Below are 17,000 nucleotides of genomic sequence, written 5' to 3'. Positions count from 1 at the left end.
AGTCACAATGGTTAAAACCATAAAATGCAGCATGATAAAACATCCTATACTCATTACACTCATTACAGTGAGTGAAAAGAGTCATGTGAAAAGCAATGGTTTATGCTTTTTAACCTCAGATGTACAAATGAGATTTTTTTTTTAAAAAAATGCCCAGCAATGAAAATGCAGCTCAGAATTATCGTATTAAAATAGTTCTTTTAAAATACTGACTCAAACCCCTACTGGAATTCTATGTATTTTAATGGTCGTTCTCTGTCATTTGTCCTAACAAGTCCCCTAAGTTTGTTTGAATTCATTCTTTTGCCAGGTCTGCTTGTTTGTTGGGCTCTATTACAATGTGATCATCGGGTGGAGCATCTTTTACTTTTTCAAGTCCTTCCAGTCCCCTCTGCCTTGGAGTGAGTGTCCTGTCTTAAAAAACGGCTCCATGGCAAGTGAGTACCTAGCCTTTACAACTTCGTATGTGAGAGAAGGGCAACTTAGAGCCAACCCTATGGCCCCTAGACAGCATCTGAGAGGGGGCATAGGACAGTTCAGGTTACTGGATACAAGGTGGGAGTCAACATGCCCCCTCTTCCTCCCCTCACAGCCAGCATGGAGAGAACCACACCAGCTCCTCCTTTGAGGTCACAAAAGCAACCTTGGACAGGAAGGAAAGGGGGCAGTTCTGTAGGCAGGGAGGGAAGGGGACTGGGGAGGCTGGCTTGCAAAGAATCCTCTGGCCTCCCTAGTGTCCTTCCCTCCCACTCTGCAGAGGCCCAGCTAGATGGGCAAAAAACCTGTCTAGCAAAACTGCAGAGCAGGAGAAATGTAGAAGTGAAGATTGCCTTTTCCCGCTCTGCATAGGATGCTTGTCAGCATTCAGGTTTGGAGGCTGATGGGAATCCTGATAGGAATGAGCCCTTAAGTGTTCAAAAGTGGATCATTCACTCCTTCTGGGGGTGTTGAGAATACTGGCAGGGAAGCATTTTCTGGTCCAAGAAGGGCAAAAACTCAGGTTTGGTTCCAGGTGTTAGGATATGGGATTGTATTTGGACATGAGCTGGCAGGAAATGGATACTTTCCAAAGTGTGCAATAGAGATGCTTTGGAAGTTAATGGAGCATTTAATAGAATTTGGACATCTCCCAACACATGGATGAATCTTTTATAGTGGGTGTAAATTACTCCATTTATTTAACTTCTATATTCAGCTGGCAAGGTGTTCTCCTTTTCCTTTCTCCTAAAATGAACTTCGGCATCCTTCCTGATATGCCCTGTGAAGCTTGTCAGTCCTCCTTAGCCTTTAAATACTCTCTCGTATTGATGTGGTTTAAGCATGTTTTTCTGAGATGCCAAAGGAGAGGACTGTGGACAATGTGAAGCCTAAGGTCTTGTCATTTTCAGCTGTGGAACCCGAATGTGACAAAAGCTCAGCTACGACCTTCTTCTGGTACCGAGATGCCCTGGACATTTCCGACTCCATTTCAGAGGGTGGCGGGCTGAACTGGAGAATGACCTTGTGCCTACTGGCGGCTTGGAGCATTGTGGGCTTGGCCATGATCAAAGGAATCCAATCCTCTGGGAAGGTAAGTGCTGATGGTGGCAGCCTGAAGCAGAACAGAACAGAATTTGACAGACCCCACAACAGATTCATACACCTACAAAGTGGTGTGCCCTTATGTAACTCCTAAGGCAGCCTTGACCAATGCAGTGCCCTCCAGATGGCTTGGATATCAACTCCCATTGACCCCAGCCAAAGGGATGAGGGATAATGGGAGCTGTAGTCCATAGAACCTGGTGTGTACCAGGTTGGGTAAGGATGTCCTAAGGGTTGCTCAGGTTAGAAGTCAATAGCTGCTATTCGGGCCACCATCCTGCATCCAGGAACCATGCATTCAACCACCTGACATATCCTGTGCAGCTCCAAGTGCCCAGGTAACCACAGAGCAGTAAGCAGCCAGAAAGAAGGGGAGGAGCCCGGCGTCATCAACCCAGCCACCACATCCTGGGGGTCCCGTTCTCTTTTGCCTGTCCCTCTGCCTTCCAGCAGCTGTCTGGAAGAGAAGAGAACATGTGGAGAGCCCATAGCTCCTATGGCAGAGAAAATGAAGTTGATGATGATGTGGCATTCAGCAGCACCCACTGGCACTCTCAGGAAAACAACTCCAGCTCTTTCAGAGTGCAGCTGCCCAATTTAGTTGTCTTAGGTCATATCCACATTACTGACTTAAACCAGCTGCTAACAGTCAGCAATGTCTCCCAGAGAACTCTGGGGATTGAAGTTCTGTTGTGGGGGAGGGCTAGGAACCTCTTCCACAGCAGTAGGGAATATCTGCCCCTCCAGATGTTGTTGGACTACAGGTCCCATCAGCTCTAGCCAGCATAGTGAATGGTGAAGGATGATGGGAATTGCAGTCCAACAACATCTGGAGGGCCACGAGTTCCCCACCCCTGCTCCAACAGATAATTCTTCTCAGTACTTCACCAAACTACAGTTCCTCAAATGTTTTGCAGAAAGATATTCTTAAGTTAAAGTGGTAGAAAACTTATGGAAGTTTCTACTAGTGTAGGTATGGTCGGTGTTCATCCAGGAGGATATCATAATGCACCATCTGCTGCTGGTTTATATCATGTAGGATACCCTCTCTCTCTCTCTCTCTTAGGTGATGTATTTCAGCTCCCTCTTTCCTTACGTGGTGCTGATCTGCTTCCTGGTCCGAGGGTTGCTCTTGAGGGGAGCAATAGATGGGATCCTGCACATGTTCACCCCCAAGGTAAGCCCATCCCACGTGCCATCTGAGACCTTCAGACCATTCAGGGGAGCTTCTCACAGAATATTTTATATGTTTGTACAGATACTTGAGTACAAAGTACTGGATGACATTAATTCATTTGTCACATTTTTTTTATTCTACCCTTCCTCCAAGGAGCTCAGGGTAGCTCATAAGCTTCTCTCCCTTTCCCTTTTTTTATCCTCACAACAACCCTGTGAGATAGATTATGTCGAGACAGAATGATCACACAGTGAGCTCCATGGCCGAGTGGGAATTTGATCTTGGATTTCTGTGGCCTTAATCATGACTTGAGGCATATATGCATGTATTATTCTCCACAAATGCCTTTGAAATATAAGGAAGCAGTAATTTGGGAAAGGACTGGAACTCCACTTCCAGGTCGTGCTTTGCATGCAGAAGGTTCCAGGTTCATCTCCCAGGTAAGGCCGGGAAAGAGTCTTGCCTAAAACCCCAGAGAGCTGCTGCCAGTCAGTGTTGAGATCCATGATCCGACTCAGCAGAAGGCAGCTTCCTAAATCATAGCACATGTGTGCACCCTTTACAACACACATGTTGTATTTTGTACTTTGGCATCTGTGCCCAAATAAAACATGTGAAAAAAGCTATTCTCCGACTATCACGTCCTCAGGGAGATGTATATTGCAAAAAAGCAGAGCAAGCACTTCAGGACCAAAGAGACTGTTTTATATTAATAATAGAAATCTACAATTCTCTACAAGGCTTTACAAAGAACTGTTGCTGTTGTTCCAACCCCTTTTGGCCAGCTGCCCCCTCTGTCCTCTGCTACCAAGCTGTGTTTGTGGGATGGAATCTGAGCATTTGCACCAGCCAGTCAGGGCAGGGTGGTGGGAGAAAGCCCCCTGCTCCTCCAGTGACACACCATTGCAGGGATCTGCTGTGTCTTGAGTGGCAAGTTCATTGCAAGATCTTTGTCTTAAGCAAATTGTCATCCCAATGAGATAACCTGATCTGGGTGTGGCCCTTGCACCTTTTAGGCTGTTAGTAGCACGAAAAAGAGAGCATCTGCAGCTGTACAGATTTCAGACTTGAGCAGGAACTTCCTTTTCTGTAAAGCTGGACCAGACAATCTGTGGCCCTCCAGATATTGATGGACTACAACATCCACCATCCCTGACCATTGGCTATGCTAGCTGGCTGGGGCTGCTGGGAGTTAGAGTCCAAGAACTTCTGGAAGGTCACAGTATCCCCAGCTCTGCTTTGAAGATTGCCCCCTATTTTCCAGGATGGAGCTAAATGGTCCTTACAAGCATACACAGCCCACTTCAGACAGACAAAGAATGCACAAATGTTGCAGAGCTTATTCAGACAACCACCTTTTCCTGGCTGTGGCAAATGAGCTGGTATTCTCCATCTGCAGATATTTCCTTCAATGAATAATGTTAAACCAAAATAAAAGCATCCATATCAGTTATCATGCAAATTTGTTTCCTGTACCCCATATATCTTGGCCGTGATTCATTCTGCGCTATACCATGCATGCACCAAACAATAAGCCAAGCTAAAATGTACAGTCCATTCATATGAATAAAGAGATGAGTAGAAAACCAACTTTACACATGCACAGAAATGCAGAGCTTCAGAGATGTCCGAGTACCAATAAAAATCAAACCCAAGCAAGGTCCATTTTACAATAGGAGTTTGTCTTATGAGGAAATTACAGATCCAAGCATTTAAGCCGCCTGTAAAACAAAACTTGGTGGGATATGTACTTATTACCAAAACCCCTTTCTCTTTGGTGACCATTACAACCATCTTCTCCATAAAATTCAGATTGCTGCACTCTGGATAATGCAAGGGCATAGCCAATTTTATGCAGAGATAGGAGTAATCTTCTAGTCAATGGTGCTATATCATTTTAAGCTGAAATGCTGAAACATAAGTATTTTGTGCATGCCAGTCCAAACCAGCCTCCTGATTCTTCCCACTCCTGGAAGGAGATGCACGGTGTCAAATTAACCGTGAATGCAAAAGGATAGCTGCAATATGTTTCCATTAATTAGCCAGTTCATTAATTCATTGAATAAAGATGTAGATGATTCATATTATGAAGCTTATGAAAGACACTGATTCCCATTAATTTTGAATAAAAATAATCTCAAAACATGCAGGCCTTATTGTATATAGGCTGATCAACAACCATGTATTGCCCATTAGCAATACCATAAATGATATCACCATTTATGAATGTCATCTCTATCATGTTTGTCAAGATTCTAGCTGGCAGAAAGTCCCACCAGTAATAAGATGTGTGATCATCATACAGCTTGGTAGAGTATTTGGGCACCGTACATCGTGCCACATAGAGTGATGGATTGAAAGAGGAGTATGGGGCTTAATATGTTGCTAACACATTTGTTTACAAAAGGCACTTAAATGGCTTCATAGTATAAGTGTGGTTACCCTATGTATTCAGTGAAGTTTATTTTGTAAGACTGCTAGCTTTAATTACTTAATTACTTAATTAATTGCATTTCTGTAGCGCACAAAATTAAAAACATGAAAACCATTCAAAGTATAAAACAAACAGTGTAAAAGCATAATATAAAATACAATATAAAAACACAACCAAGATAAAGTCGAGCAGCAATGCAGAAACTAATACAGATTTAAAATACAAATTTAAAACAGAAAAGTTAAAATTAAGTTGCTAGACTGTTAAAATGCTGAGAAAATGTAAAGGTCTTCACCTGGCATCTAAAAGAGTACAGTGTAGGTGCCAGGTGAACCTCTTTAGGGAGCTTATTCCACAGCCAGGGTGCCACAGCAGAGAAGGCCCTCCTCATGTAGCCACTTGCCTCACTTCCTTTGGCAGGGGCTCACGGATAAGGACCCCTGAGGATGACCTTAGGGTCCGGACAGGTACGTATGGGAGGAGGTTTCCTTCAGATAGCCTGGCCCCAAGCTGTTTAGAGCTTTGAATGTTAATATCAGCACTTTGAATCGGGCCCGGACCTAGACTGGCAGGTCCAGACCTCTAAACCGTAGGGCCTAAACAACGAGGTCCACTGTTTGGGAGTGCTTTTTGATCCAGCATTGTTACAAGAGGCTCAAGTGTCCTCTGTGGATTGCAGTGCCTGTTGTTACTAGCTTTGGCTGATACTAGGCCAGCTGCAACCGTACCTGCCTGGCAATAGCTTGGCCACTGTTACCCATAAAGGCTGCCTTTTAAATGGTCCAGAAACTCATGCTTTGCTAAAACCATACCGGCCCTTTCACAACCTCTTTATTTCTCTGGGAAAGAGACAGTCGTTCTTCTGCCCCTTTCCTTGGGATATTGAGAATTTCGGAGAAACTTCTCAGGATGCGGGGCTTCAGCGCTTACCGTACTGTAAGGGGGGAGCCGAGGGATGTGCGGGTGTGCGTTTGTTCTTACTTTTACCATTTGCCCTCGGCTTTCTGTTCTTGCGGCCTCTCCAGCTGCTTGAAAGCTCCCAGGAGACTAGCCAGGACTTCTTCCCTTGGGGGCTTCCCAGTGCTGTTGCCTGCTCAGTGCCTGAAAGCTGAGGGAGGCATTTTTGGTTTTGCTTTGTTGTGCAATAACAACAAGAAGAAAAATAAGAGGAATAACAACTCCCCACTCAGCTTACAGGCACTGAGCAGGCAGCAGCACTAGAAAGCCCCAAGGGAGGAAGTCTTGGCTAAGTCCTCTAGGGGGCTTTATTATTTACTATTATTATTATTTATTACATTTATATTCCGCCCCATAGCTGAAGCTCTCTTGGCAGTTTCCAAGCAGCCGGTGAGGCTACAAGGACAGAACAGAAAAATTGTAAAGGAAATGGCACACACAAACCCCTCAGCCACCTCCTTAGAGGAGGGTGTACACTGAAGCTCTGCACCATGAGAAATTTATCAAACTTCTTACTCCTTCCCACAATTTTCAGGTGCAATTTCCCCCCCAACCCCAATGAAAAGTCAGAAATAAATGGATCCAAAAATTTTGCACAGGGCTACCAGAAACTGCAATTAGTCCAAACCAGGGCTGCAAGATTGTTAACCGGAACCAGGCAATTCAGTCATAATATTCCAGTGGTTTATTCAGCTACACTGTCTTCCAGTCTGCTTCTGTGTCTTCTCAGGGTTTTTTTGACCTTTATAGCCCTAGTGGCTTGGGACCAGGGTACCTGAAAGCTTTTCTTCACTCATATGTTCCTAGCCAGACCTTGATATCTTCTTCAGAGGCTTTCTTCCAGATACCCCTGCCAAAGTAAGGCTACCAAGGAAAGGGCCTTTTTGGTAGAGGCACCCTGGATATGGAATGTCCTCCAAAAATGAAAGGAGGCAAGCACCCAAAATTGGTCAAAAAGAAGAGAAACAAGTTCTCAGGATGCAAAGTATTTATTTTCAAGAAGCTTTACGTGTTTCAGCCTGTGTTTTATTCTAGGACTTCCTCAGGAGTTGTTAGAAGGTAATGTCTGCAGAATTTCCTCTAGTAAAATAATTGTCTCCTGTGGTAATCTATAGCAACTAACAATCAGTCACCATAGATTACCATATGGAATGTCCTCCCCAGGTAGGCATGCCCGCCAACTTTCACTTATTTTCCTTACTTTTCCTCTGTATTTTTACTTATGCTGTGAAACTGGTCGACTGAACACTTTGTACTGCAATTCATTTAATAGTTTTCTCTCTCTTGTCTTTTCTTACAGCTTGATAAAATGTTGGATATCCAAGTGTGGCGAGAAGCAGCCACTCAGGTCTTCTTTGCGCTAGGACTGGGCTTTGGTGGAGTTATTGCTTTCTCCAGTTACAATAAACAGGACAATAACTGCCACTTTGATGCAGCCCTTGTCTCCTTCATCAACTTCTTCACCTCCATCTTGGCTACCTTGGTGGTCTTTGCTGTGCTGGGATTCAAAGCCAACGTCATGAATGAGAAGTGTGTCATTGAGTAAGTACCAATTGCAGTCTCCCTTCAACAGGCTTTAGAGACAGCATAACCACAGCAATGACCTGTTCTACAGGATAGCTATAATTTCTTAAATAGAGCAACATGGAGCTGTTGCAGTTTTATTCTGGCCTTGAGCATTGATAGCCTAGACTTGTAGTTTCCATTCTGCCAAATGGGGGTCTGGAGTAGGGTGACCATATGAAAAGGAGGACAGGGCTCCTGTATCCTTAACAGTTGCATAGAAAAGGGAATTTCAGCAGGTGTCATTTGTATATGTGGGGAACCTGGTGAAATTCCCTCTTCATCACACCAGTTAAAGCTGCAGGAGCTATACTAGGGTGACCAGATACAAAAGAGGGCAGGGCACCTGCAGCTTTAACTGGTGTGATGAAGAGGGAATTTCTCCAGGTTCTCCATATATACAAATGACACCTGCTGAAATTCCCTTTTCGATACAACTGTTAAAGATACAGGAGCCCTGTCCTCCTTTTCATAGGGTCACCCTAATCTGGAGTCCTCTATAGGGCAAGAAATTTTTCCACTGCATTGTTTTTGCAGCAGGTGCTGATGAGTAGTTCCACTAATTTCACCTGCATCAGCTGCTGGAGGTACACCTTGCCTATTTTGCAGAAGGAAGATGCCCTTCACCATATGCTCAGGACAAGGTGAACCACCATGTCTGTAAAGGCCAAGAAATGGCTCTGCAGTGACATTTAGCTTCTCCACCTTAGGAATGCTGAGAAGATCTTGGGCTATCTGAACTCCAATATCCTAAGCCATGCACTTATTCCACCCCAAGTGAACTTCTCCCATCTCACAGCCAAGGACTACAGTGAGATGTACGGCGTGATAAAGACAGTCAAGAAGGATGAGTTCGAGAAGTTGGGGCTGGATCCCTGTCTACTGGAAGACGAGCTTAACAAGGTACCTTTACAGGCCACCTTGCTTTTCATAATCATTTTGGGCCCGAGTCTGAGTAGATCTACCCTAGCACTTCTTTGAAGACCCTGAAAGCCAATCTTCATGCTCAGGGGAAAGACGTTGGTACAAGTCTCCTGGGACTGTACCACATCGGCATGCAGGTGGAAACTCACATGATCAAATGCCCCCCAAATTTTCACCCCAACACTCCCAGTTTGCTGGGAATAAAGGGAGTTGCAGTCCAACACATCTGAGGGACACCAGATTGAGAAGGATGCTTTACAACAAACCTTAGGAAAGTCCAAAAATGCACACAAATGTAACTGAAGATTTGGAAAAACCAGATCCATTCCAGGAAGGAAAATATAGCTAGCTGAAACGCTCAGTTTAGTATGATTTTGGACTTCAGAATTCCTAATTTTTACAGTGGTGTGGTGAAAACCACCATGGAGTGAACTTCTGTAACCAACAGCCCACTGAGTGATTTAGAGCAGCTTCCGCACATATATATTGATCCCTTCACCCTAATGACCATCCACAAGTAAAGACCATCCACAAAGCACAACCATCTATGTTTTAGGTCCATCTCTAGTTTGACCGCATCTGGTGTTTCACATAAAGTTTTTTTTAAAATAAAAATAAAGGATACCCAATTTATTGGAGGGTGGGAGTGGGGGAGGTAAGCTTCCTATCTCAAAGGGTCAGTACTCATGCACCAAGTTAAAATATTTATAAATGTATCCACTTGTGGTTCGTTTATTTTTTAACTTATGAAATTCTGTGTTCCCATAACTGTTGTAGGAAGACTATTCCACAAGCTTATTCTTAAGGGTTCTTCCAGATGGTGCTGTTTTCCTGGTGCCATTTTCAATTACATCACAACCACCTGAGGGAAACCATGGCATCACAGCATGAAGCAATGGAGCAGCACAGGAATCCTGCTGTGATCCCTGATAGGTTAACACAGCTGCAATCCACACCGAAGGCAGAACTGATATCCCCTACCATGCTGTTCCTCTTCATTGAATAAAAATGAAGAGGATCGCTTCCTCCAACGATCCAGTGATAAAAATGGGAGGTGCTGATGTACCTCTATAAACCTCCGCATATGGGTGTGTTTATATTTTCCCAGTTCAGACATAATGCTAAACCATAGTTAGCATTAGGAAAATGAGCTGCAGCAAACCTTGGGCTTGTGTGCTCTCCCTTGCCTGCTCTTCTGAGATGGCCACGAGGGGGAGCTTTCACTTCCACTTAAGATTAACTGCAATTTAGAGTCCCATCCAAACCCTAAACTGTGGTTAATCTTAACTGTGGTTAATGGAAACAAGCCTGCTTTGTAAACCACACTTTGAAGATGGCTTGCTTTCACTAACCATAGTTAATACTAATCACAGTTTGTGTGGGTTCAGATAGCACAGCAAACTGTGGTTAATGTAAAACGGGAACAAAAGCTTCCACACTCTTGCTTGCAGAAGCACTGGAGCAGGAGGTGGGAGCTTGTGAGCTGGAGGCTGACTGTGGCTCGTTCTCATAATGTTAAACTATGATTGCAGTGTTACATCCAAACCAGGCCATTGCATCTTTCAAGGAATGCTCTTTTCAGCTGTACAGCAGTGCAGCAATAAATCACCCTAGCTCTGTATTGTAGTGACATCATCTACATAGGTTTTGAATGTCATTCCAACAACCTTTTATGAATGCAGCACTACTGTGGCAGTTTATAACTGAAGATGCTTCAACCCATGAATGTGCTGCTGGATTTGATTAAATAATGTACTCCATCAGCTCTTTGCGAGTGGTTGGTGGTCACTTTTCTTCTTGACCCAGCTAGCACTCATTTTGAGCTTTCTGAGCAGCAAAGCAAATCTGAGAAAAATGATGTGGGGCTTTGGACGTGATGTGAAAGAAACCTCATGAATCTCCTCACTGGGAAGAGGCTGCTGATAGCAGTGCCATTTATTTGACATGGTTGTTCGTCCTCCACAATCACGGAAAGACGTGGGCATGGGAGGTTTGGGGGAAATGCAGCAGTTATGGAAAAAAATGTGCTTGAGTATTATGAGGTTGCCAGTGGTGGGAATAAATGCACATATACCTGCTCTAAGAAACCACGGCTAGCTGTGGTTTCTCAGAGCAGGTATATGTAGTGAAATAGATGCTTGTGCAATCATACTATGCATTATGCATGCTTTGTCCTACACTGGTCCATGTAGGAAATTCTTCACATTTGGAGCAGCCCTATAACTGGTTTGCTGTTTGGCTCTGAGAGCCTTTGGACGGGGAAGCTCTTTCAGCCCAAAGGACAAATTCATCTTCAGAGGGTGGAGCCAAAGGGAAAGGGCGGAGCCGAGATAATACCTTCATTTAGTAGCTTAATGCCCTTGCTGCCAGTAACTACGCTTTAGGAGAAGCGTTTCAACCATTTAGAATGGGGTGGGGAACTGCACAAAAGCTGAGAAACCACCCAATGACTGGTGATTGGGGAAAGGGGGAGGGGGCATGGCCACCTGGTGAACTCTAGGGGGGCGGATATGGGCTCCTCGACCGGAGGTTCCCCAGAAGGGGCAGATTCTGGACAACGGGCCTGAGTTTCCCCACAGTTTTACAGATAGAAATCTGCAATCTGCTTATATAACATCCTTTTTTGCCAAGAGTAACCGAAGCATCTTCTTTTGGCTGTGTACAGTCAGTGCAGGGAACTGGCCTCGCATTCATAGCTTTCACAGAAGCAATGACCCACTTCCCAGCTTCTCCTTTCTGGTCTGTGATGTTCTTCCTGATGCTGATAAACCTAGGCTTGGGGAGCATGATTGGGACCATGGCTGGCATCACCACACCCATCATTGACATGTTCAAAGTGCGCAAGGAGGCATTAACAGGTAAGGTCTTTTTCAGAGAAGCCCACAGAGCAGCACTGCTGCGCATGCAGTGGGGAGCATCCTGTAGCTCTGCCAAAGATTGCTTCTTCAAGAGGATGTATCGAATGGTATCAAACTGTAACTCGTAAATGCCATTGCTGAAAGCTCATCTTTAGTTCTGAAATAAGGTTGCAGTCCTGAAAGAGAGAGTGGAGGAATTTGGTATTTAAAGGGGGAATTTCCCCACCTTTTCTATCCACCCTATGGAGAGGATGTTGAAGGGGTAGTGATGGGGATCTTTTTTGGGCCTGTCAGCATTTGGCAACTCACTGTGGTAGTGAGGCAGTAGATAGGAACATAGGAACCTGCCTTATATGGATTCAGACCATTGGTCCATCCAGCCCAGTATTGTTGACACTGACTGGCAGCAGCTCCCCAGGGTTTCAGGCAGGAGATTTTCTTGCCGGAGATTGGAACTGGGACTTTCTGCATGCAAAGCAGATGCTCTACCACTGAACTATGGTGAAGTTTCTGGAACTGGAGGGATGAAAGGTCAGTTCATGGGAACAAACTGTGGTGATAGACCGAAGCCGGAAAGTGAGGAGTGGTTTTATGACTGCTTCACCACATTCCCAAACTTATCCTACAACCACAAAGCTGCCACTAGTGGCACCTTACCTGTACAATCATGGATGTTTACATGGAATCTCACACTCTTCGGTGGAATTTTCTTCCATGTAAATGCGCATGGGATTGTAGTGTGAATGTAGCTTGAGTTATGAATTGAACACTTCACCTCATGCCAAAGTTGGCTTGGATCCGTTCAACCTGCATGTACATAGCTTGCTTGCGTGGGCATGTGAACTAATGCCGATTAAACGACCCAAGTTGTGAAGCACAGATGACGAATTCCCTTGCAATTTAAATTGCCAAAAGCTTGAAACAAAATTGAACTCCAGAATCGGATGTGAACCTTGCAGTCTAGGTCCACCTTCACCGATGAGCGAAGTAAAGTTAAGGGGATGTTTCTGATGTACATAGCACCTATGATCTCTCCTATTGCTATTTGCATAAATTCTTCCAGGTAAGAATTAAATACTGATTTATAGTGCAATCCTATGTATGTTTATTTGGAAGTAATTCTCACTGTTTTCAGTGGAAATTATTCTCAGAGAAGTGTGCATAGGATTGCAGCAAGAAATATTTTAATAGCTGAAGGTGCAATCCTATGCATATTTACACAGAAAAAAGCCCCATTGTAGGACATTATTCTGTCTAAACGTGCATAGGATTGCACCCTAAAACAAGTACTTAAAACTCAGGAAAACCAAATGTCATACTGTCTGTTCGGCCTTACATCTGCTACTTCTTTGGGCATGAATGGGGGATGCTTCACACATGACAAAATGTAAGAATTAACTTACTTGTAGAAAATTGTGTGAATCCCACATATAGCTTCTTTTACACATGTGCCTGTTTCACCGTGAGTGCACATGGCAGGATTGCTTAACAATGGTAGGTTTCTATTGTATATATACGTAGTAAAATAGATGTGCAGTCAGTCATCACATGTAATGAGCTACACACGCAGGATTTGTGGACTTTGATACTTCTACATGAGATGTTTTGTTTTGTGTGAAGTGACTTTTAGGCTATTTTTCCTCCCTCCATACAGCAAGCCAGAACAACATTCATAGTACTAACTAGGCTAGCATGGCAGTTCTCTGATCCAGTTCTGATACATGTGAAATTAGGGGTAGCGGGTAGGGGCTGCTTAATCAAGTGTGGTTGGCTCAGACAGAAGAATCAGGCATATCATGATCACACCATTGCTGTATCTTTATCATAGCACAACTTTTTCATGTACTGCAATATGTGTTTACATTCTTGTGAAGAATTGAATTAATCTTATCGGGGGACTGATTTGTAGTGACTATTCCCACCAGGGGAGACATATAGAAGGTTTCTCAAGATTCAAGGAAGACAGTATGCTGAAAAAGGCAGAGTGCTAAACATTGAGCTGGATTAGATATAAATGCAAGTTCAGTCACAGCCCAGCCTCAGTTTCCCATTTGGAAAAATGGGTATAGGTGCTGTTGTCTCGAATAATGAAAGGTTTTTACCTATCTTGAATCTTCAAGAGAAGGTTAAGTTATAATAATTTCTTTAAAAAAATCTATCCATCAAATATAAGGAACATGGGATGTACGTAGTGTTGCACAGATGACCATAAATTTGGCACATTTTAAGTCAGAGCTGGGGAATGTGTGGTGGTCCTCCAGATGTCGTTGGACTGCAGCTCCCATCATCCTTCACAATGGCCTATGCTGGCCAAGGGTGATGAGAGCTGCAGTCCAAGAACATCTGGAGGGCTGCCCATTTCCCACACTTGTCTTAAGAGCTTGCCTTCACAAGCTAAATAACTCTTGATGTAGAGGAATGAGGAACAGTGTGTGGTATCTGCCCTGTGAGACGGTTTTGTTGCCCCCAAATCATGGCAGATATACACTGATGTACACATGGCAGATATACATGCTCTTTGTGTGTCTGAATAGCTGTAATATCTCTCTAATTCCTGTCATTAAACTCACATCTGTGGATTTTGTCTGGGGTCCTTTTAATAAATTGCTTTTTTCCTGTAGCAGTGATGTAATCAGTTTGCCTTCTGCGGATTCCAGGAGAAGGTTTATGTGATCTCACGTAGCTGTATGCTGACTATTCTTATTATCTGCTTTTTACAGTCGGCTGTTGCATTTTTGCTTTCTTTGTGGGGCTGATCTTTGTGCAACGCTCAGGCAACTACTTTGTCAACATGTTTGATGATTATTCTGCGACACTGCCACTCACTCTTGTGGTAATCCTGGAGAACATTGCCGTGGCCTGGGTTTATGGCACCAAAAAGTAAGCATTCTTTCAGAGAGAACCAGCAGAGTCAGGATTTTAACACTCCTTCTTCCTTTAATGGTTTGTCTGGATTACTACATGTTTGCCTTTCAAAACTTTGCCTCTATGACCACTACATAATTGCTCTTGGTGTGCTCTGATTTCTGGATACTACTTTAGGCTTCTGGCCCCAGTAAAATGTCTTGATTAAAACTCACTATCCACATCAGGGGAGGGAAGGAGCAAGGAACCAGGCTCTTGTGCTTCATCTGCTTGCTTTCTTCCTCTTCTCTTTCTAGATTCATGCAAGAATTAACAGAAATGCTGGGTTTCCGACCTTACCGGTTCTATTTTTACACATGGAAGTACATCTCGCCGATCTGCATGGCTGGCCTAATGACAGCCAGTATTATTCAGCTAGCGGTCAATCCACCAGGTTATAATGCCTGGATCAGAGAAGAGGTGAGTAAAGAGAAAGATACATCACCAGAGCCACAAGTCCACAGGCTGTGCACCAGGATTCAACTAGCCCATGTAATTTGTACCACACTGCAGTCTGGTTGAACTTGAGTTGCATGCCAGCATGTAATACAGCCACAGGATCCTCTTTGCAAAGGGCTGCAGTCATTTGTGCAATTGTTAGGCCAGCATCTCCGTGGGGCCAAGAGAAGCATTATCCTTAGTACATTGTGGTCTTAGAAGCCCAAATTACATTGCAAGCCTTCCTCCTGCTTTGTTTAATCCCTCAAGTTGGTACGGGCTGCCCCACTTTTAGACCAATGGACTGTTCCTAAGGTGTGGCCAAGGAATTTGTAGAAAATCCGAATAGCCAATTTCTTCCTGGAGGCGAACCCAGACAGAAGTGGCTTGAATTCCTGGAAATCCTCCCAACTGGAGACAAGAGCAAGGTGCTGCCTTTCCAGTGGAGAGTGATAGTTGCACACACTGTCTTGCTTTAAGGTAGAGTAACCCAGAGTTAAGGTGTGCGAGTCCAGGATACGAAATTTGGCTTTGACGTTTCACTTAAGCATATGTATCCCTTCTACAGAACATTGTTGATTTAGCTTCATCATCTTATGAAGCTGCTGTGGATGCCTCCCCCCTCTTTCTTAAATGGTGTGAGTGTGTGTGTTTCCTACAAGACTGAAATGTCCTAATGAACTAGCCTTGAGAGACTAACCTTATGCCAAGTGCTTCTGTTAGTGTGCACAGAAAAGAGAAAGGCAGAGGATGGTCTTCTGGCAGACATTTCTTTCTATGTCTTAAAATTCCCCCTTAGAGTCCATGCTAGTTCTTCTCTAAGAGATGAAGGACAAGTCATGGTTGTCTTGGTGCCAAAGGAATATGGGCCTGATCAGCCTCTGGGGTTGTGAGGCTGACAAGTGCTGATGACATTTCCCTTCTCTTCCAGGCTGCGGAGAAATATCTCTACTACCCGAAATGGGCAATGGGTATCCTTGTCTCGCTGATCATCCTGGCCACCCTTCCTCTGCCCGTAGTCTTCATCCTCCGCCAGTTCCATCTGGTGTCAGATGGTTCCAATGCTCTGTCTGTCACGTACAAGAAGGGGCGTATGATGAAGGACATCTCTAACTTAGAAGACAATGATGAGACACGTTTCATCTTGAGTAAAGTACCCAGTGAAACCCCTTCCCCGATGCCTACCCATCGTTCTTACCTGGGACCAGGGAACACATCCCCGATGGAGATGAGCAGCGTTGCCAATGGACGCTATAGCAGTGGGTACCTTATGGCAACCACCCCTGAGTCTGAACTGTGACCGTCAACCAGCAACCCACCCCTGCTTCCTGGGTGAAGGACAGGAGGTCATAGAAAAGGAGCCTGTGCTTTAGAACCCCTTCCCAGAAATTACAGCAGCCAGGTAGGAAGGGAAGGAGCCTGCCTTCTGGTAATCTCCAGCCAAAATATCAAATCTTTCCTCAGTGAATAATAGTAATAAGCTATTGCAATAAATTTTATGGGCACAAGGAAAATTTTAACCAATCGGTACCCCAAAAAACAAAACATTTGTGTTCAAGCAATCGGAGGCTGGAAAAGGAAGTCAGATTAAGGCAATGGCCAAAGAAAAAGTTTCATGTTCCCAGAAGCCCTCTCCTTGTCCCTCCCTTTCCTCTAGTTGGGAGAAGAGATGTTTTCTCATTCCACTGCATATGTCTAACCACCACTGTTCACAGTGCAAGGAAGATTCATTTCTTGATACAGATTCCACTTGTCATTTTATAGTCTGATAATATCAAAAACGCACAGCCTCGGTGAACACTTCTTACAAGTCTGGGTCAAGATATAGTTTATGTAGGCAGCACATTGCCATGCCTGGTGATGCCATCACATATCGGCCACGCCATTGCTGATGTTGGATCAAAAACTGTAAACATTGAGGGGATGTTGTTTCAGTGAATGCTAATGTTACTCACAGTGTTCTTCCACCAGATGTTGGATCATGCAGTGGTGAAATGCAGGTATGTGCCATGTGTGTAGGCCAGAACGAGAACTCTGTTGCATCTATGTAATTTTCTAGAATTCATGCTGTTGCTCCTGACATCATTTATGGAGCCATGAGCAGATCTTGACCTCAAGAAATTTTATGAAGCACACTGTATGTTGAAAGCTCTTCCAACAGCAG

At 44.2% G+C, this 17,000-nt stretch overlaps 1 protein-coding gene across 1 annotated transcript in view; it reads left to right on the top strand.

Moving 5' to 3' along the window:
• Positions 1-16,759, top strand: part of SLC6A17 (solute carrier family 6 member 17) — a 39,365-nt gene extending 22,606 nt beyond the window's left edge. Inside the window, exons 4-12 of the mRNA XM_063140425.1 lie at positions 311-437; positions 1,389-1,570; positions 2,648-2,758; positions 7,450-7,691; positions 8,423-8,615; positions 11,302-11,494; positions 14,215-14,374; positions 14,656-14,818; positions 15,768-16,759. Of these exons, the coding sequence (XP_062996495.1) occupies positions 311-437; positions 1,389-1,570; positions 2,648-2,758; positions 7,450-7,691; positions 8,423-8,615; positions 11,302-11,494; positions 14,215-14,374; positions 14,656-14,818; positions 15,768-16,136 (1,740 nt within the window). The 3' untranslated portion in view covers positions 16,137-16,759. The remainder of the gene's footprint in view (positions 1-310; positions 438-1,388; positions 1,571-2,647; positions 2,759-7,449; positions 7,692-8,422; positions 8,616-11,301; positions 11,495-14,214; positions 14,375-14,655; positions 14,819-15,767) is intronic.
• The last annotated feature ends 241 nt before the right edge of the window (positions 16,760-17,000 follow it).

This window comes from Elgaria multicarinata, chromosome 1, assembly GCF_023053635.1.
Source record: "Elgaria multicarinata webbii isolate HBS135686 ecotype San Diego chromosome 1, rElgMul1.1.pri, whole genome shotgun sequence".
Lineage (NCBI taxonomy): Eukaryota > Metazoa > Chordata > Lepidosauria > Squamata > Anguidae > Elgaria > Elgaria multicarinata.
The sequence above is the reverse complement of the archived record's forward strand: the minus strand, read 5'-3'. Positions and strand labels throughout refer to the sequence as shown.